Source organism: Atractosteus spatula, chromosome 12 (assembly GCF_055471065.1).
Source record: "Atractosteus spatula isolate fAtrSpa1 chromosome 12, fAtrSpa1.hap1, whole genome shotgun sequence".
Taxonomy (NCBI): domain Eukaryota; kingdom Metazoa; phylum Chordata; class Actinopteri; order Semionotiformes; family Lepisosteidae; genus Atractosteus; species Atractosteus spatula.
Genome location: NC_142717.1, coordinates 15,736,100 through 15,757,426, shown reverse-complemented (window position 1 = coordinate 15,757,426; position 21,327 = coordinate 15,736,100). Strand labels below are relative to the sequence as shown.

At 37.3% G+C, this 21,327-nt stretch overlaps 1 protein-coding gene across 1 annotated transcript in view; it reads left to right on the top strand.

Moving 5' to 3' along the window:
* Window positions 1-21,327, top strand: part of cap2 (cyclase associated actin cytoskeleton regulatory protein 2) — a 101,913-nt gene that overhangs the window by 31,610 nt on the left and 48,976 nt on the right. Inside the window, exons 4-5 of the mRNA XM_088929402.1 lie at window positions 12,337-12,414; window positions 19,292-19,435. Of these exons, the coding sequence (XP_088785528.1) occupies window positions 12,337-12,414; window positions 19,292-19,435 (222 nt within the window). The remainder of the gene's footprint in view (window positions 1-12,336; window positions 12,415-19,291; window positions 19,436-21,327) is intronic.

Sequence of the window (21,327 nt, the reverse complement as noted above, 5' to 3'; positions counted from 1 at the left end):
TGTATTTTGCCCACGCACAGTGAGGAAGATGGTTCGAGAGGCAAAACTTTCTCCAAGGATAACATTTGGACAATTGCAGGAGTTGGTTGCATCCTGGGCTCACCAAGTCTTCAAAACTACAATTAGACACCACCTCCATGCCAACGAACTATTTGGGAAGCTTGCCAGAAGAAAGCCTCTGCTGTCATCAAACCACAAACATGAGCACCTGGAGTTCGCTAAACATCACTGGAACTTTGATTGGAGCCAGGTTCTGTGGTCAGATGAGACAAAAATAGATATTTTTGGCAACAAACACCAGAGGTGGGTTTGGCATAAAAAGAGTCAAGGTCATGCAGAAAAGAACCTAATACCCAATGTTTAGTATGGTGGTGGATCTGTGATGTTGTGGGGCTGTTTTTCTTCCAAAGGCCCTGGGAATCTTCTTAGGATACATGGCATCATGAACTCATACCAAGCGATTTTATATCAAAATCTGGCTGCCTCTGCCTGAAGGCTAAGACTGGGTCGTGGTTGGATCTTCCAGCAGGACAATGATCCAAAGCTTACCTCCAAATCCACAAAGAAATAGTTCACTGACCACAGAATCAAGGTTTTGCAGTGGCCATCCCAGTCTCCTGACCTAAACCCCATTGAAAACCTGTGGGGTGAGCTGAAGAGGAGAGTCCACAAGCAAGGACCAAGGACTCTGCAGGATCTGGAGAGATTTTGTATGGAGGAATGGTCTCAGATCTCTATATATGTGTTCTCTCACCTCATCAAGCATTATAAGAGAAGACTCAGTGCTGTTATCTTAGCAAAGGGAGGGTGCACAATGTACTAAATGCAGGGGTGCCAATAATTATGACACGTGTTTTTGAGAAAAAAAAAATTTAAAAGGATTTTTTTTCCTTTGAATAATTTTACCTCACTGAAAGGTTAGATTTCTCTCATATTTTTGGTGTAAAATCAAGCTGATAAACAACAAAGACATTTTTTCATAGTTTTTTTTGCTCATCTTTACCAAGGGTGCCAATAATTCTGGAGGGCACTGTATATACACAACCATGTATAGGTCTTATTATTGTGGTTTGGATTGTTACCAAAACTAAACTGCATTTCACTAAATTTGATTTCTTTTATATGAGATGCCTAAAACTCCAGTACTTAGATTTGAAACATTTTGAGAGGTTTTTTTACATTACTAAGTCCATTTTCTACTATGTAGTATTAAGTGTGCAACTGTAAGTACTTGCAAAAATTCTAATCAAGGACTTAGTTAAATGAAGGCTTCAGTTAGGTAATTAAACTTGGCTGGAATGAATGTCAACAGGTGTTTAGTTCTGCAGGATAAGAATTGGGACCCCTATCCTGTTGAACTACCCTTATTTTCATAATGCATTTAATGCATTGGTTTTGTTTGCCACCTACCATCCCTTGATTTTTAGTAAATTGTAAATCAATTTATGGTTGAATTAACTGGCCTCAAAATCCAGTGCTGTTAATTGAGATTCCATATGTAAAAATGAAATACTCCCATGTGCACTCAATCTATGGATCTATCCAAATATTCTTTTCAAAGACTGTTTTGCAATCCAACCCATCATTAACATATACTGTATATAATGTAATGAATGCTAAAGTGAGTTTTGAACACATTATGATATCTTTTGTCTGCTTATTTTGGAGGTAACTTGTGTGGGTTATTAGAATAAAAAAAAGAATGATAAACCCTAGAGACATTTTCTGTAGTGACATGCAAAGGTGTCTTACAGTAAATTAGGTGGCTCTGATCAGAGTTCTGTAGATTAAACCAGTATATCCAGACAGCAATACAAGATAATTTTCTCTCGCCATTACAGAGTATAATTTACCACCCTGAATGGGGAGCTGTGTTTCAAAGAAACAAGACAGTGTTTATTCGGTTTTAATTATTTGATTTTTTTTTGTTCTAGAGAACTAAACCAGAGAACTAGTTTGTAGATCTGCAGTTTATCTAATTAATCTTTTTCTCTGATTCAAGTCTCTGAATAATTCTCTGCTAAAGTGACTACATTGGAAAACTGAGTTAAGGGGAGTACTGAATGAGGGTTTCATACCTACTAGATATGATCATTTGTTTTTATTAACATTGAACTCATTTGTATAGTGTGTATGAACTGTGTCTATGTATTGTGACTGAAGAATAGATTTTTTTTAAGCCAGCAGTTTTCTAATTGTAGTCAGCACGAATGCAAACAATGATCTCACAATCTGACTATTCAGTTAAACATAAACCAGAACTGATTACCTGTAGAAAATAGCATTAAGCATGCCCAAATACAACAGTAGTTCACATTGTTGTGAGCATGACTACAGGTAATTTCATAGTATTTGATTTTGGAAATAAATCAAAATCAACAAAAACCCTAAAACCATTTTTTTATTAGTTGGAAAAAACATTTATTTATTAAAGTAACTTATATTTTTAGCTAGTACATTGTTTAATTGGGATGTTATAATCTCCCAGATACTGGTACTGGTAATAATAGTGTCTAGGAACTAGTAAAGGTTTATTCCGTGCTGAAAAGAAAAGAAATACAATGTTTCGGCTGTGGAGCCTTCTTCGGGTGTCAGGGCTCCAGACTAAAAAAATTAGTTGGGAGCCACTGGCTCCTAAAATGAAACATTTAGGAGCCAAATGACTTTTTTTAGTTGCCAAATTACAGAAACAAAATAGTTTATATTAACATAAAAAAGACTTACTGTGTCCTCTGTTCTGTGCCTTTAGGTCTGTCCTCTTTCATTGCCTGATTCTTGCCCTCCTCCATTGTGCCTGACCTCTGATGGCTGATTGGTCTTTTGTTCAAACTTTAAAACTATGTACTCTTTAAGTTAGAACATTAAAACTATATACAGTTTCAAATGGAGTGTCTACTCATCAGATTATGAGCCAGTGTCACTGACCATCAAAATATTAGTGTCACTTGGCCATCCTGTATACTGAGGCCTCCTCTTCCTCTTATGTGAGCTTCGCCAGCGTCTCACACAGGGCTCGGGATCAAACTGTGAAGGGCCTTCTGAGCTGATCCTGATGAAATCATCCCACGTTGAGATATTAAGTGAATTGCACACTTTTAATTTGATTCTGTTTTGTGCAGAAAAGCCTCGTTCACACTGTGCAGTTGATATGGGTAGCACAAGCATGATCTGAACAAAATGCAAAACATTCCTGAAATCTGTACAGTAAGGCTCTTTTGTCAAGATGATCTCCAACAAACTACTGTAGGACATCTGCAAACTGGCCTTTGATGAGCAATTTGAGCAATCTGCACTCTGGATTACCTCCAAATCACACCCATTCTTCAGCAAAATGGTTTTATACCATTTTACTAGAGTGCAAAGGAACAAGAAATAGGTTTATTCCATGCTGAAAAAAGAAGAAAGAAAACACAATGTTTTGGCCGTGGAGCCTTCTTCAGGTGTGAGAAAGACAAGGCAGTAAGCAAAGGTAAAGTACCGGGAGAACAAAGGCTGGGAGAGAGGATGAGTGAGAGTCGGGAGCAGGGGACAGAAAGAGAGGCCAATCAAGAGGTGTGAAGTCAGAATAGGTGTAGAGAGGTGTGAAATGAAACTTTCATTGAATGGAGAAAATTTAGAAGAAAAGTAGTCTGTCATTAAGAGAAGGGGGAAGGTGTGATCCTAGCTGCAGGATAATTTTGGTTTCTGTAGTCTTTCTGATGTATGAGTTTGGAAAACCATCTTTGAGAACACAGACGGAGAGATTAGAGTGGTCATGGCCGTCAGAGGTGAAATGAGAAAACAATGGGCTTGGAGGGATCTTTAATCTTCACAGCCCTGACGTTCTCTGAAGCGGTCTCCGAGTCTCCTTCCTGTTTTTCCAATGTAGATGGCTGGGCATTTACTGCAAGAGATACAGTAAATAAGGTTGCTGGAGGTACAAGATGCCATCTGGGTGATCCGGAATTGTCCTGAGGCAGCTACCCACCTGAACATTTCACTAGAGTGTCAATCTCATCCTCTCCATAGGTGATGAGGTTATCAGGCAATGAATCATGACAGAAGACAGAGATACACAGAATGATCTCTGCCCCTCTTGAGCTACCTTGCTACCTCATAATTCCAAATCTAGTTCTGTGACTGTAACTTCCACTGTTTTTTCAATCTGTTGGTTAAGGTCATCTCTGAAGCTTGTATGACTCTAAAAGCCCTTGAGCTGTAGCTACCAATCACTGTTTTGCCATGCCTTCGTCATGACTATTTAAGTCATATAGCCTAGGTAGTGACTGTATTAAGAGTTCAATTGGTGCTTGAAAACATTTTTTTCTAGTGGTAGGTACATTATAAATGCTTGCATTATTGGTTTGAAATATGTTAAATTAATTTCCGCTATATTCGTAAAAGTGGATTTTCTTGTGTATTTTGAAATATTGAATGTTTCATCACAGTAATGAGACTAAATAATCTCAAAATTAATGTACTACTAGAAAATTCTGGGTTTTGCCTGTTTTAATGTAATCATCAGTAAGGTAATCTAATTTTAAAGAAAGCTTTTATAGAAATATCCTATGAGGTAGTTCAGAAAAAAATAAAGTTAATAAAAATATTGATATCAGTAAATCACTTAAGCAGTGGATTTTTATTGCAGTACTGCATTTAATTACATTTAAAATCTAGTTCATAAGGTCCTTTTATTGTGGCCATGAGACACACCTTTACCAACTGTCACACTAAAATGTATGTAAGAACCACAATACGTAATGATCTAAAACAAATGAAATGCTTACTGGATGCCAGAAAAGGAAAACCATCTCGTTATTTGTTTGACTGTAAAAAATCTATAGAAGAAGAAACAGAGAAAAAAATGCATTCAAATATTAGTTTGGAAACTTGAGATCAAGTATAAAAGTCTCTAAATTTGTAGTTATGGCTAGATTTTTGACACTTTGATTGGACTGGATTCTGAATTATAATTAACAGCTTGACAGGTTTTCTAAATATTATTTTAATGGATAGTGCAAATTCATACTTTGACCCTATTTGATACACTTAATCATGTAATAAAATATTTACTTTTTAAGGCACTTGGGAGGGAATTTTTAAACCATAATGTCAGTGTTAATTACAATATCAATAAATTACATTTTTCTCTGTTGAAATGGTAGAAAGCTGTATGATTCTGACAAGATTTAAAACAGAACTGATCTGTTAAATACCAAATGTGTAATACAATTTGTTACAATGTGTTATACAAGTACAACTTTTTTGCTATAAAATAATGATATTTTGCAGACGATTTACATTATGTATTGCAGCAGCAAGCCAGAAAAAGAAAATAGATTTTATAAATAGTTGTAAGTATAATTGTTTGTCTTTTGTGGGTGAGAAGTTCAGCAAGCTTACACCTATGTACAGTATGCTATTGGCCCAAGTATTTGGGTCAGGGCTGAAAATATAGTACAGGTATCAGACTACAGGAATCCCACTGGCCTGATTCCACAGTGCCCTCTTGTGGTACAGCAGGGAGCTGGTCTCTCCATTAATTTAAATATACCATGATCATTTTTCCATACATTTGTGAGAAATAAAAATTAAACTCTTTGGAATCATCTGTGTTCCTGGATGAATTCCTCCTAAAAATAGATACACAAAATTTGATTAAACATATAAGACACAAACAAATGTACTTTTTCTTGTCAATATTAAACACATTGTTTTTCACTGTCTGTGCTGGACAAAGTAAGTTATCCTCTAGGATAATGACCTCTATTAAAGGTAGCTGGAGTCAGAAGTTTGAATCCATGACATGACATTCAGCTGTGAGTTTGAGGTCTCTGCCCTATAAAAAAACCCAACAACTTTGGTTACCAAATGAGTCTGCACAGATTTGTAGCAGTGAAATACGCCCAGATCAAAAAGGTTTAAGAGTACCACAGAAGAAGAGTTGTCAGCAGCTTGGTAACGTCAAGATTTCCATGGTTACAAGGAATTTGACAGGGTGTATGGTTAAGATCATGTTCAGAACAATTAGCAAGAATTCCAATGGTCAAGGTGCTTGCCCTCCCTTACAGCCTTGAGATAAGTTTAGGTTTCAGTGATAAGTAAAATTCCACAGGATTAACAAGGAGTTTCATCAAGAGGATCATTATTCTTGGGGACTTTAATATACATATTGACTCAAGGTCTTCCAGTTTGGCTAAGGATTTTCTAGCTCTGTTGGGATGCTTTGATCTAACTCAGTTTGTTCTTAGCCCAACACAACAAAGGACACACCCTAGACTTAATCATTTCAAATGACTTTTGTTTCCCACATCTCTTCCCTTGAACCGAGCCTCCCTGACCACTTAGCTGTTCTTTTCAATCTGGAATTACCTGTTTCTAACACTTCCCCCTCACGCTCTAAATTTCCGCAACTGGATATCAGTTGATCAGCCTAGGTTCACAAATTCCATTCTGTCCTCCTTATCTTGTTTCTCTTCCCCTGACCCTCTAGAACACTTTGGTCCTCAAAGTGTGGGAGTGTGCGCCAGGTGGTCCGCTGGCTGATCTAATCAATCTGTCTTAAAGCAAGTCTAAGCTAAGTCAGAGGAATGAATATTGTAGCATCCGCTACGAAGGGGCTCCCCCTAGGAGCACTGTTAACAACTGCAAGCTGTATATAGTGGGAGAAGGGACTTGTGTTTTGGTTCTAGGTATTGGGGTTTCACCAGCCGTTAAGGGGACTGTGTGTGTCAGTAATGGGGCGAGCACCAGCTTAGTCGTAGGCTTGGCTGGCTTGAGGGTCTGCCGAAAGGGCAAAGTTTCCATTCATTCTCTTTGGCTGTACCCTTCTGTTGCCTTTGTGTTTTAATGAAGCTTGAGTTATTCAGTTCAATTCAATTTAACTTTATTTGTCATTACACTTACACAGGTGCATAGAATAGTGAAAAGTGTTTCTCATTAGTCACCCAGGTGCAGTATATAAATAGAACAGAAGATAAGACAATAGACAGTAACACAATAACAATAACAGTGTAATAACATAACGTAATCAAAACTGTGCAAATACGCAAACAGAGAAAAGTACAACAGGACAAAAACAGTGCAAAGTAATTCGGGGAACAGTGCAAAAATAGTACGGTGATTAATAAATATTACAACTAATACAGTTTTAAGTACAATTTCGGCTTACATTCAGTTGTCATGTATGTAGTGGTGTTGGAGTACAGTGATTGTAGTTAGGAAAGATCATAGTGTCATAGTATGATCATAGTAAGTTCATAGTTTGGGCGGAGCGGTGGCTCTGTGGCTAAGGATCTGCGCCTGTGGCTAGAAGGTTGCCGGTTCAAATGCCGCAGCCGGCAGAGGAATCCCACTCTGTTGGGCCCCTGAGCAAGGCCCTTAACCCCAACTGCTCCAGGGGCGCCGCACAATAGCAGACCCTGCGCTCTGACCTCAAGCTTCTCTCCCTGTCTGTGTGTCTCATGGAGAGCAAGCTGGGGTATGCAAAAAGATAATTCCTAATGCAAGAAATTGTAAAGGGTTAATAAAGTGATGTTATAAGTATGATGGGAGGGAGTGGGGCCGTCACCAGCTTGACGGCTCTGGGGAAGGAGCTATTTTGGAGTCTAGTTGTGTGTGACTGGAGTGACCGGAACCTTCTGCCAGATGGTAGGGGGACAAACAAGTAAACATGTAAGGTCCTTAGAGATGTGAACACCTTGGAATTTGAAGTTATTCACCATATCCACCGCAGACCCTTCAATGTAGATGGGGGAGTGGACTTTTCCTTGTCTCCTGAAGTCAACAATCAGCTCTTTGGTTTTGCTGATGTTGAGACATAGGTTGTTGGTTCGGCACCAGTCTGCAAGTTGTTTTATCTCCTCCCTGTAGGCAGTCTCATCGTTGTCAGTGGTCAGGCCCACGATTGTGGTATCGTCGGCATACTTGATGATGGTGTTTGGCAGTACAGTCGTGGGTGAACAGGGAGTAAAGCAGTGGGATGAGCACACAGCCTTTAGGGGCACCGGTTTTGAGGTGTTGGAGGTGAGGTTGCCAATCCTGATAGTCTGGGGCCTGCTGGTGAGGAAGTCTAGGATCCAGCTACAGAGGGTTGTATCTAAACCTAGAGCCCTGAGTTTGGTAGGAAGTTTTATGGGTATGATGGTGTTAAATGCTGAGCTAAAGTCAATGAATAGCATTCTTGTATAGGTGTTCCTTTTATCCAGGTGGGTTAGTGTGGTGTGTAAAGCTATAGAGATTGCATCCTCCGTGGAGCGGTTTGTGCGATAGGCAAACTGGAGAGGATCAAGTGTTTTTGGAATGCTGGCTTTTAATGTATGGCGAACCACCTCACCTCTTCATTCTCCCCATCAGCGCCTATCGCTTCAGTGTTTTAGTTTTATGCACCATGAATGAAATGATGTCACACATTGAAAACGAGACAGTCAGTTTGGCAGCGACGTCCTTGCCGCCCTGCAGCAGTCTATTGACATTAGTGATGCATGGGTCGGCTTTTTTTTTGACCCGCCCAACCCAATTTAAAATGATAAAAGAACTGACCCGAAGCCGGTCCGAACCCGCTCCATTAGAAATTACACCGAACAAGATTCAAACATTCATTTGATCAACATTTACTGAAACAGCATATCCAGATTCCTTGTTTTAAACAGACTAAAGTAGGCTAGTCTTGTGACTGTCATTTTTGTAAATTGCTTCACAATCGATGCAGATAACGAAACTTGTGCTTTTTTCTTCTGTTTTGCTGACTAGCTCGCCAAACTTCTCCCACGTGGCTTTTGTCCCTCTCTCTTCTTTATTTTTATCTCATTGTTCTGGAGTTCTTTCCTCATCTGCTCTAACGAGGTTGCCATTATGTTTTTTTCTTTGTAATACTATTACTAATACACTGTTTTCTGTTTGATTGAGTTTTCTCCTTCTTTGCCTTGTGATACAACCAATTGGGGCTTAAATATGGTAAAATGTCAGTTTTAAAACTTGAAATCACTTTAATCTAAGATACAAATGATCGGTTTTCTGCAATATTTTGGTTTTGGTCATATATCAACCCCCACCTGCCCAACCCGATCTAAAATCTTTTTTTTAACTTGAGTCAACCCGCACATCACTAGTTGTCATGATTGGGTGGTTACGCTGTTTACTTTTTGATATGTGAGTGTGGTTCGACCGTTGCACTTATTATTGTTCGTACCGTTTTGTTCTCACTTTTGAATATCTTACTTTGAGTTTGAAAGTTCAAGGTGTAATTTAAAGAAACAGTCAAAGCAGAAGGGTTATTGTGGATCACTGGTTCAAATCTGGGACTCTGAAATGCAAATATAGCAATGATAGTGACAGCGCAAATGCGAGTAAGATGCAGAACAGAAGTAAAAATGCGAGTGAGGTAATTTGTGAACCGTACCAGCAGTGCTGTAATTCTAATCCCAACAGTTTGAAAGCTGTTGGAATAAAGCTTAATAAGCAGAAGGTGTGCTTAATGTGATGTCTTTGTCTGCTTCTGGACAGGAGACTAAAGTTGTCTAGCTTAGATCTAGATATCACTTCTCTGATTGCTCAACAAAAGCAGCTCCATTCTTTACATTATGTTTTTAAGTAATAAAAACATTTGTAAAATATGCAGCTCTGTTTGTAGTACTTTTAATAAAATGTAATTCAATATTAGCTGTTTTTAGAACATTCATAGGTGATGATTTATACAAGGGAAGAAGCGGACATAGGCATAGGTGGTCCACCGCATCTGTGACTTGGTGTAAGTGGTCCGTGGACCATAGAACTTTGAGAGCCACTGCTCTACAGGACAAAATACATTTGCTTAATAGTGCTCTTTTATCTACTCTCAACTTTGCTCCTCTAAAAACTCGAACCATGTCTTTTTCTCGCTCTCCCCCCTGGGCACTGACCAACTGCGATCAATGAAGACAGTCTCCAGGAAACTTGAGTGTAGTTGGCATCTTTCTGGCCTAAACATATATTATCAGGCTTGGAAAGATTACTTGTCTGAATATAAAGATATGATAGGGTCTGCTAGATCCACCTACTTCTCACATCATTAAAAATAACCATAACAACCCCAGACATCTTTTCTCCACCATCAACAGAGTGCTTAAGCCAAACTGCCCCACCACAATACCTGCTCATCGCAAATTTGGAACACATTCTTAGGTTTCTTTTGCTCTAAGATCTACAACATCCACCATTACATTCTTTCCACTATGCATATCATTCCCTTCTCTTCAACTTCTCTTTTCTTAACTCTGCATCCATCAGTAAACTGGCTTCACATATGAAATCCACCACCTGTATATTAGATCCCATCCCTGTCGCTTTATTTTAGTCCTGTTTCACTTCTCTCTGCCCCATTGTCCTCAATATAATAAATGTATCCTTGAGCACTGGTGTTGTACCAGTGGTCCTCAAAACTGCCTCCATTACTCCCATGCCAAAAAAGCCTAACATGGCTCTGAACAATCTAAACAATTTTCACCCCATCTCCAACTTACCCTTTCTTGCAAAAAATCTAGAATGTGCTGTTACAATTCAGTTGAATAAACACTTCATTGCAAATAACCTTTTTGAACCCCTTTAATCTGGCTTCTGGCAACTTCACAGCACAATAACTGCCCTGGTCAAAGTCACCAACGATCTTCTAATAGCTTCTGATTCTGATTCTCTTTCTATCCTCATTCTTCTTGATCTCAGTGCTGCTTTCAACACTGTTAACCGTGATATCTTACTTTCTCATCTTGAGACTCTGCTTGGAGTTTCTGACACTGCTCTTAAATGGTTCAAGTCTTACCTCACTGATCGCTGTCACTTTGTCTCTCTTGGTGGATTTAGGTCTGAAATTGGACTTGTTAAGTCTGGTGTTCCTCAGGGCTCAATACTCCTTACTTTCAGCATTTACATGTTTCCACTTAGTCAGGTATTAAGATCGCATGGCTTCAACTATAATTTCTATGCTGACGATACTCAAATCTACATCCATACCAAACCTGACACTGGGATGTGACTGTCTCTACCCTATCCAGTTGCATCTCTGACAAAAAAACATGGATGATTCAAACTTTCCTTTATCTAAACTGTAACAAAACTGAAGTCATGCTTATTAGCATCCCCCTTCAATTTAGTAAAGCCAATGCTGTAACCCTATCTGTGGATGGTACCTTACTTGAGCTTCAGTTTAAATTTAAAAACTTGGGGGTGATATTTGATTTAGGCTTTGACATTCGACCCACATGCGCAGCATATTGTCAAAACATCTTTCTTTCACCTCAGAAATATCGATAGACTACGTCCTGTGTTATCACTAATTGTGTCTGAAAAGCTGATCAACACATTTGTCTTCTCCCAAATCGACTACTGTAACTGTACTCACTGGGGTTTCTAAATCCACATTGAATAAACACCAGTATGTCTACAATTCAGCAGCCAGAATCCTGAGCAGGTCTAGTACAAGTGATCACATTACTCCTATCCTGGAGTCCTTGCACTGGCTTCCTGTCAAGTTTCGTGTCAAAAATCCTCATGGTCATCTATAAGGCTCTGCATGGCTTGGCACCTCAGTACCTGTCTGAGCTATTATCACCCTACTTCCCACGTCGCAGCCTTCACTCTTCTAATTCTGGTCTCCTATCTGTCCTCCAAGCCTGTCTACACTAAATGGGTGACAGAGCCTTCTCCTGTTATGCCCCAAAGCTCTGGAACTATCCCCAAGGATATCAGAGAGTCACCTTCTCTAAACTCCTTCAAATCCAGACTCAAACCCTTCTTTAGAAGAGCCTTTACTTAACTGATTCTGTTCTTTACCCCTCTGCTCCTACTGAATTTAGTAACACCTTCTACTGTCTCTTCTATCTGTATATTAATTATGTGTATCTTGTTTTCTTTTTGCTGTTGTTGTATAATATTGTTGCTGTATTATATAAAGGTGTTATATAAAATAAAGTTTATTAATTATTATTATAAAATTTCACATTGAATATACACTTTGCAGGTTTTGTTAATATTGATCCTCTGTCATACTGTATTTAGTATTGTTCAGTTTGATCATTACAGTTTTGAATAAAGTCTTTAAGAAAACATACATTACTATCAATGTAATCTTTTCGGCAGGGGGTAAATTCTATTGCAAGACATTGTAACTGCTTATGTCAATAGATTCACATTAGAAACTGCTATCATTTTAAACTGTTACTGACCAAAATGGTGAACCTAAGACTGAATTGTCCTCACATGGTGTAGTGAACTTCTTAAAACAATAAGGCACTTCTGATAAAGGAGAAGAGGCAAGAAAGTAAATATGACTTTTTTAACACTGGCATATCAAATATTGTTGATATTTGTTTTGTTGTTTTACAGGCTGAAATGGTGAATGCTGCTTTCCAAGTGCAAAGAAGCTTTCTGAAACTGGCCAGTTTACACCAGCAGCCACCTGAGGTTGGTTGTACCTTTTCTTTTATTAATATATTACTAAAAATAAGATGAATATGTTCAGGAAGAAGCTAATCAATTTCAGAATCTTAGTGTTACAACATTTAGTAGTTTGTTGCACAACCCCACTGTTGTTTGTGTCAAATGATGTCTCACAATTTCAGTCTTCAATTATTCTCTTCTCGATGATCACATTTGCAAAATGGTCATTGTTTCAATCACACGAAGTACTATTTAATAAAATTTGAAGGAGTTATTGAAAAGGTAAAAAATTCAGTACAATTCATTGTTCAGTACAATGTGTTATTTGTGTTGGTATTTTGTGCTCTTTTAGTTTCTCCATGTTGTTTGTATTAACCTCAACATCCATGTTACAGAGTCTGCGCTGATAAGTTCTTTATTGACTGGGTGGAGCTTTAAGTTTAAAAGAATATTCTGGTGTGAGAATTGGAGCTGGTGATGGAATTGTAGTCAGCAAAGTGTGAATGGGCTACAATGTCAGTATTTGGTTTCAAGGAGTGTTGTGCTAAAAACAACTAAGCTACAGTCTAACCTTTAGATTTGGAGGAAGATGACAACTTTATTGTTCACCATTGTTAATTTTAAGTTTTTATTTCTATACCAAATTTGTAAACATTCAGACAAAAGAATGAAATATTTAAAAATACTGTAAATGAACTAATATATAGATGCCAGCCACACTTTTCACCAAGCTTAAGATCACTAAGCTTGTGTCAACTGTCAAGTTTTACATTGATAATTATACTATGGAAATAAATAACAGACGGGTGCTGTTAGTCTTCTTTATATAGTCCATAATTAGACTCCAGACCCTCAGAAAATGTTCTGGTGACTTGGAATCCAAAAACATATCCTGATATGATCAGTTTCACACTATCATTCCTAAAAGCAAGAAGAGTGGGAAGATTTACAGTCATTAGGAATCATTTTCTTGGCTGCTATTTCAAACATTAATGCCAACTCTTTTGTAAATGTGAATATTGAAACAGCTTCTGAATAACCGAAAAGAGTAAATTTATTGTTGACCATTTATACTCCCCTGCAGTTTACTGCCCTTCATCTCATGGCAATATCAAGTTGTTTTTTTTTTGTTGTAAATATTCAGCTTATTTGTTTTGTATTTTAGTATTACGTACACTTTAAAGACTATAATTAATATTAATACGCACAATTCACAATGTTGTTTTTTTGTACTGGAATATGGGATATTGAAACGTGAAATTGACATTTTTAACCTTTTCCAGATTGATAAAAAAAGATGAACCAATAGAAAATGTTAATATAATGGAAAGTAATTAAAACATAAATGAGAATTTATAGCATTAGTTGAGTTAAAATTCTGCATCTTTTGTTTTCAACTTTTGGTGGTGAATTCAAAATTGGATTGTCAACGTAGTGTTAAACATCGAGCAAAGAAAGTAGTTATTGTATTAAGAATTGCAGGTTAACACATAGGTTTAACTGATGTGTGCAGGAGTTTGCATTCAACAGAAATTATTCAACAGTTCATAATAAATATACAGGTGCAGCCACTCAAAATGCATGGTAAAACCCCATACCACGTGAAAATATCTACAGTTTAGAGCAGTATGTGATTGGCTGGCCAAAATGACAGAGAGGCGGCACTTGTGGTGCTTTGGTTGTTAGTGAAACATTTGTTTCATTTAATGTCTTTACTGTGCATGTTTAAATCCGCTTAATATTGAATATTAATATGGAATTTTACAACTAGAGGGAAATTTTAGTAGCTGAGCTGAAAAAGAAGTGAAGCATAATGTGTCTGAAGGTCATAAACGATATTAATTTAGGAATATACTGTAATCATATTATGTAAACTGTATATGGCTGGTATTGGTAGTTTAAATAAAAAATACAAACCAGTATTCCACTTTCTTCAAAAACATTTTAAGCCTTCATTTAAAGTCCTTCATTTGGTTACATACTGTGGTTATGTTGGAAACGTTTTTACATGCTCCTTCTGACTATATTAAATTTATATACTTCATAAAAAGTTATAATGTTTTAACATTTTCTATGACTACTTGTGTTTATTATCGCAGTAAAAAATGCATACTTCTTAGAATTTGATTAATAGGGAATATAATATGGAACTTATTACCAACAACGTTGGTGTGATTTGGTTTTGGCATATGACTTGCATGCTGGAGGTCAGGGGTTCGAACCCACCTGTCGCCATGAGTTTTCTTTTAACAAATAAACATTTCTTTGAGAAACTAAAATAGTAAATATTATCAACACTATATTGAATTTGTTGGTATTTCTAAATATCACAACACATTCAAAGTTAGGTGATTTATTAATAACAACTAATACTTTCAAACTGCTTGTATTTTAAAATTGTATTTTGTTCGGGGGGATTTGTGAATGTTTTCACAATCTTCAATTTATTTAACGTCTATTTTTGAGACGGGGTGTTCCAGACCTCTGTTTAATTTGAATGAATTAAACTTGTGTTATCGCAATAAAAAACCTCATACTTTTTAGAATCAGCTAAATAGGGAATATAATATGGAATCACTTATCTAAAGAAATTAATAACGATATTAATTTAAGGATCTAAATATATGTATTTCTTTAGCTGGTCGTTACTGTAATCCACTTTTTTTGTAAACACGTTTTATTTTTAATTTGACTCATTCAGACATGATTACTTTAGAAACATTTTTAAGCTGTTCGTCACAGCTGTTTCTGAGCAGCCAGTTGGTACAGTAGGTTGGCGGATAGGGGTTCTATCTAGGCGATCCGAGTTTAATACCTGGTTCGGGCACAAGTTTTTCTTCTAACAAAGACTTTTTTAAAAAATAAAAAAATAAATATTATGTACACTATATTAACATTTTTTTGTGTTTTTTATATATTATAACATATTCAATTTTAATTGATATTAATAATGAAATAAAAACATGTATGACAGAGATCCTGCATCCTACAGATTTAAAGATCGCGATTTGTGAAAAAATTCACAGCTTTTATTTAAACAATATCTAGTACCTGGTTGCATTTTTAGAAACCTTAGTTTGAATAAAGCAGATCCCAGGTGCAAGTGACTTCATAACGCGAGAAGGCATTATACTATATTTTTTATGCTTCAGTTGAAGCCTTCTGAAGTCTCTCAAAAACATAAAAATGTAACATATATTGTGTGGCACAATGGGCAACCGATTCTTTTAATTTGAAAGAAAATCAAAAATAGGAAACAATAATGTGTGTCCCTCAAATAGACATTTAATGGTTTTAAAACCCATAAAAACGGGTTTAGTTAAAAACACGAAATCCATGAAAAGCGGGTGATTTTTTTTCCTTGTGATCAGCTTAGAATCTTTGTGTAAGATTTAAGTTTGTTTTAACTTTTTAATTAAACATTTTAAACATTTTAATTTTGTAAACACAACACGCATTTCCTACAGATACAGTACAATCACATTCTCCTGTCTTCCCCTGGTGTGAAGAAAATGAGCAGGTGGCTGAGAAAATAACGCACCACCCACTGAGCTCAGAGAAGAGGTGGTGCCGTAAGGAGATAGTTCTGCAGCTTGCAGTGTTTATGGCACTGAGCGTGTCTGCCTTAATAATGAAATTTAAATAATTTATTTTAACTTGAAATGCTTTATTTATCATTAAACATAGCTTTCTCACCAGTTAGTTTGATATTTTAAACCATCATTAAACAAAGCAGGTTATTATTGTACTTTCTAATGACATTACACAAGATTATACATTTTAATCGTTTTTATACATTTTAATTTTTTAAAAATCAATTTTAGTAAAGTTTCATCTACACAAATATCACAGACTATTTTCAATTGTATTTCTGACTGTTATGTCACAGTTCAATATTTTATATACATCTAAATAAAGTCAGGTGTCAGGTGCATAAACTATTAGTAATCGATAATTAGTATTAAAATGTACACTGTAATAAATTGTTGCGCTTTTACATCTTGTAAAAACATTAATTTCCAAGACTGTGTTCAAACATACGTTAAATCTGACTATCAAAAAACCATGGTTCGCTTTTTTTCTGTCTCACCCTACTGTCTCTCACCCGCTGCGATTCGGACACAGAAAGGTTAAAAATGGGAACAGGTCAGGCAGGCAGAGGGAAGGGGAAGGGGGGAGGCATCTTCCCACCACTAGGACTAAAATGCCAAAGAGAAATGGCTTGAGCGATATACAGAGCCGAAAACGTTTGGTGCTGTCTTCTCCGCTTTAAAGGTACTCTCCTTGTGGAAGAATTTTCACCTCGAACGTTTGCCCACCAGCTAACACACAGAAGCAAACTGAATACAAAATGTACTTGCAAGAATAGCGATTACAAACATTAAAAAATATATACGGTTATACTGTACAGTGTTTTAAAACTAACACTATGGGCAGTACATTGTGAGTAACGCTGCCAACTAAACCTCTTTTCCACAATTTTATGGGGGCAAGCTCACTTAGCTGATTCACAGCTGGATACAATTTTATCTGGCAAAAATTCTGATATTTGTCAACATATTTACTTAAACTATCCATCTCGGTAATCTCACTGTGTTAGTCTCACTGTACGCCCCAGTGCTCACCCAATGTTCACACTCCCCGTTAAATAAAAAAACTGTTTTTTTATAAGCTAAAGTGCCCGCGGTCATTTTTTTCACTGACAAAGTTGATTAAAACTCATTCAAGAGGGTGTGGTGTGTTAACAAATACTCTGCTTAACAGAGCTGCTAAAAGCAAGGTGACTTTCTGCTCTATTAAATAAAGTTACAGTACAGACAGATTTTAAATTCTTAAAGCAAAATTAGCTGTTTGTCAAAATCAGCTACTTTGCAAGCAGTACAGGACTTCTCAAAAGGTACCTTTTGTCTCTCATGCAAACTTAACAAAGTTTTATTTTTTTAATTATGAAATTTGAACGGTATACCTCAGGGACTCATTATACTATTGTAGGGAATGTGGTTCGCAAAGAAAAATCTAAATACCACCCCCCCTCCCAGCCGGGTCTCACCTCCTGCCGTTCCAAAGCCTTATGGTTTCAAAGTATGTGTGAAATATCTTTTCTTACTCCAGTTATTATTCCAAACTATTTTTACTCATCCGGCTATGTAGAAAATATAGCCAGTATATACAGTATGATACCGTATAGTTTTAAAGCCACTACAGTACAGTATGTGTGAAATATTTTTAATAATCAAAATTAAAATTTTAAGATTTTCTTAATGCAGATGTAAACCTGAATGAGGCACATCGCGTTTACAACAATAATTTAATAATAATGTTTTTTTATACATCTGTCTATGTAAAATGTATGGCCAAAAGGATCGCTCTGACCGGGATTTGAACCCCATCCCTTAACTGCTTAACTGCTGTTCTAAACTGCCGCTTGGGTGCAATGTGCTATGAGTATTTCAATGTCCATTACCACTGTAAGGACAATAAAAGTTTTTTTGTTTCACAAGTGATATTGTTAACTGCCAAAATGTCTTTAGTTACACTATTAATGTAACTGTAGGGTTCGTGCGGTGGTAATTAAACACTCTGATGGATGGAGACGGATATATATTGTTTTGCAGTTTATTATTGAACAGCCACCTTTACTACTCCGCATTCTCTCCTCCTCTCTTCCTGATCTCCCGCTTTCCTTGTCACATTCTCCCCAGTAACCCATCAGGAAACACAAAGTCACATTACCGTAAACCTATCCACCAACAGAACCAGAAAACTCCACACAACTCAAAAACATTTCAGACTGCTCAATTGAGCAAAACAACAGGACCTAAGCTTACATTAATATTCCCTATCATGTGGTATTAAACGAGCATTGCACCATTTGTTTACAACAACAATGGCAAGTGTTTTTATTACATATTCTTCTAAAAGGATTATAGCTTTTTATGAAGTATATAAACTTTATATAGTTAGAACAAGCACAATAAAACGTTTCCAAGATAACCACCACAAGTTACCAAGTTAAAGATTTTGATCCATAAAATGTTTATAAAGACAGTGTGTAATTTGTATTTTTTTATATTTACAGTAGCTACCACTACCATCTACTGTGGTACATTAGGTATATACTATGTATGAGACCATATGGCTTTAAAGCCACTGCAGTACAGTATGTGTGAAATATGTTTTTCACAATTGAAATTTAAAGTTAAATTATTCTGATTACTCATTGCTGAAATTTGCATTAAGGCACAATATAGATTATCTCAATGTGGATGTAAACCTGAAAGAAGCATATCTTTTCAAAACAAGCCAAATTAGAATGAAAAACTATTTTTCATATATCGAACCGAGTAATGCTGTTTTTGTAAAATAACCCTACTCTCTTTTTTAATTAATTTAATATTTAAAATACTGTAAAACACAGTTTAAAATTAATAAAAGTCTAAACCATGTACAACTTAAATTCTATAATTGGAAAAAGATTGTCCCTCAGCATTGATCGGGATTTGAAACCAGGGTGTTTTCTGGCAACAGCCCAAATGCTTCCACGCATTAAGCTTTCACTGCCCCATCTGGCGGTTTTACAACGTATTCAGTCCGACAACTGAATATTTTTAAAAATGTGCAGTGCCCCGCAACACACACTGCAATGTACTGCATTCTGAATGGCTGAATCTGTATCAATCGTCTTTGGCCAGTGAACCACACCGTGCTATGCTGCGTTACCACTAATGCAGTAATGAGGATTAAAAGTTTCATATGTAATTAAGCCAAATACATTTCTTAAATCTTGCATTCAACAAAAGTCTTGAATGAGAAACAAAGCCTAGAGATTAATTTGATATGGGATGAGAGATAACAATCTGCTGTTTCTTATTTTTAGCCCACTATTTTTTTGCTCTTACAGGCAGAGCTGGCCACCTTCCTGAAGCCCATCTCAGAAAAGATCCAGGAGATCCAAAACTTCAGGGAAAGGAATCGTGGTAGCAAGCTGTTCAACCATCTGTCAGCTGTCAGTGAAAGTATCCCTGCCCTTGGTTGGATTGCTGTGGTAGGTCTCGGCTTTTAAACATTTCATATCCTGCTATCCTCTTCATTCTTTGGAGGATCATTAGGGTCCCAAGAAGAGCTGATAAAGGCAGGAGGCTAGTCCATTACAATAAGCCTCACAACTAATACGGTGTTTATAGAAAGCCTACACATCCTTTCCATAGTAACATATTGGAAAGGAAAACTGAATTTTTCAAGACAACACTCAGGATGACAACAAGTTGGCGGTAAATACATTCTCCATATTGGTTAAACAACAAAAACATCACCAAAAACATGCTGCTGCTCACCATCAGAACAGCCTGTCCATAGACCACTGGAGTCTAGTTTTCAGTAAACTGATGGTCCCACTGCTGACAGGGTTGCAAACACCAACTTGGTGAGGAGTCTAAATTGGGAGATTAAATAACTTGGGATCAGAAACAGGGAAGAAACAACTATACAAAGACAACGTATGTGTGTACAGCAACTCTTAGTCTTTTCTCAGCAGCACCTCTGGGGCACAGGCTGCATAATTAATGTGCCATCATTGCCCTCAACAGTATCTTAAGATGGTGTTGTGGTTATTTTTCTTTTCTTTTCATTTTCAGGCTGTTAGGTGTCACTTTCTAGGTGTCACGCTTCACCCCACCTAAGCCAGACATCTCCCATCAGCCCCAGATAGTTTTACAAGGCTACACTCAAAGTCCCCTAGGAGGCTTGTGGGTCTACAGATACATGTTGAAAGCTCCAGTGGGGCTTCTGTTGCTATGGAGGATACATCAGAAAGGTCCTGTGTGGGACCATCTGGACCTGGCTCCTTTGGCCTGTCTGGGTCTAAGCCAGTGGCTGATGTGGAGTCCTTGTGTCTTCAGAGGGGGCCAGCCGGTCCCAGTGCAGCACAGCTACCAGTGACAGTGCCCGAGCCTCACCTGGTAGAGCACATCCAATAGCTGACTAAGCACAGTGCAGGGACCCTCCCAGGATGGTGAATGACTGACCCTTCTCCCTCTGAGGCTTATAGATCCACACCAGCTCCCCAGCAGAAAAGGTCCATCTGGCCTGGTGGACATCACACTTCCTCTTATGCCTGGCTCCTACTTTAGACAGATGTCATAGGGCAAATGCATGTACATTGCCCATGTTTTCCTAGAGGCTAATTAGATACTCTTTAGGAGACAACTTGTTCCAGTAGTAATCTAGGGGCCTACTGAACACCATGTTCACTGGGTGCACAGTTCCTGCCCCAGCATCAAATCTGCTGGAGTACATTCAATAAACTCTTCACAAGTGTCTGTCCCATTCCTTCTGGTGAGTGGCAGTAAGGGGTGATAAACTGTGTAGCAAGTGTCCAATTGAAGCTATCCATCAACCCATCACTCTGGGGGTGTCATGGAGCTGTTCAAGTCTTATAAATCCCTACACCTCCCCAAAGAGAGCAAACTCGAATTTCCAACCCTGGTCACTATGCAGCTCCTCTGGATAACCTAACCTGCTTAAAATGTTTTCCAGAAGAGCCTCTACACCAGTGACAAGCAAAAAGTGATTCCAGAAACGTTTGGTTAGCTAATTTATGCAACTACTATTTCATAAAGTTCAGAGACCAGTACTCTTTCAGCATTTAGATTAAATGGACAGAAGCTGATTCAGAAACTAATCTTGTATCAAACTGAATTTATTAGGTGTCATATATACACTATACATAATCATAGCCAAAATAACAAGAAGCAGTAATTTAATGATTCAACAGGGACCTTAACCTGAGTTAAAATATTATTAAACTCCTTTTATCATCTGTGTCTTGGCCAAGGCAGATCTGTTTATACAGCAAAACAATATCCATCATCTTAAACCATCATAATAAGGCGACTTTACCGAGGACTACAATCATTGCTAACATTCCTAAAACTTACC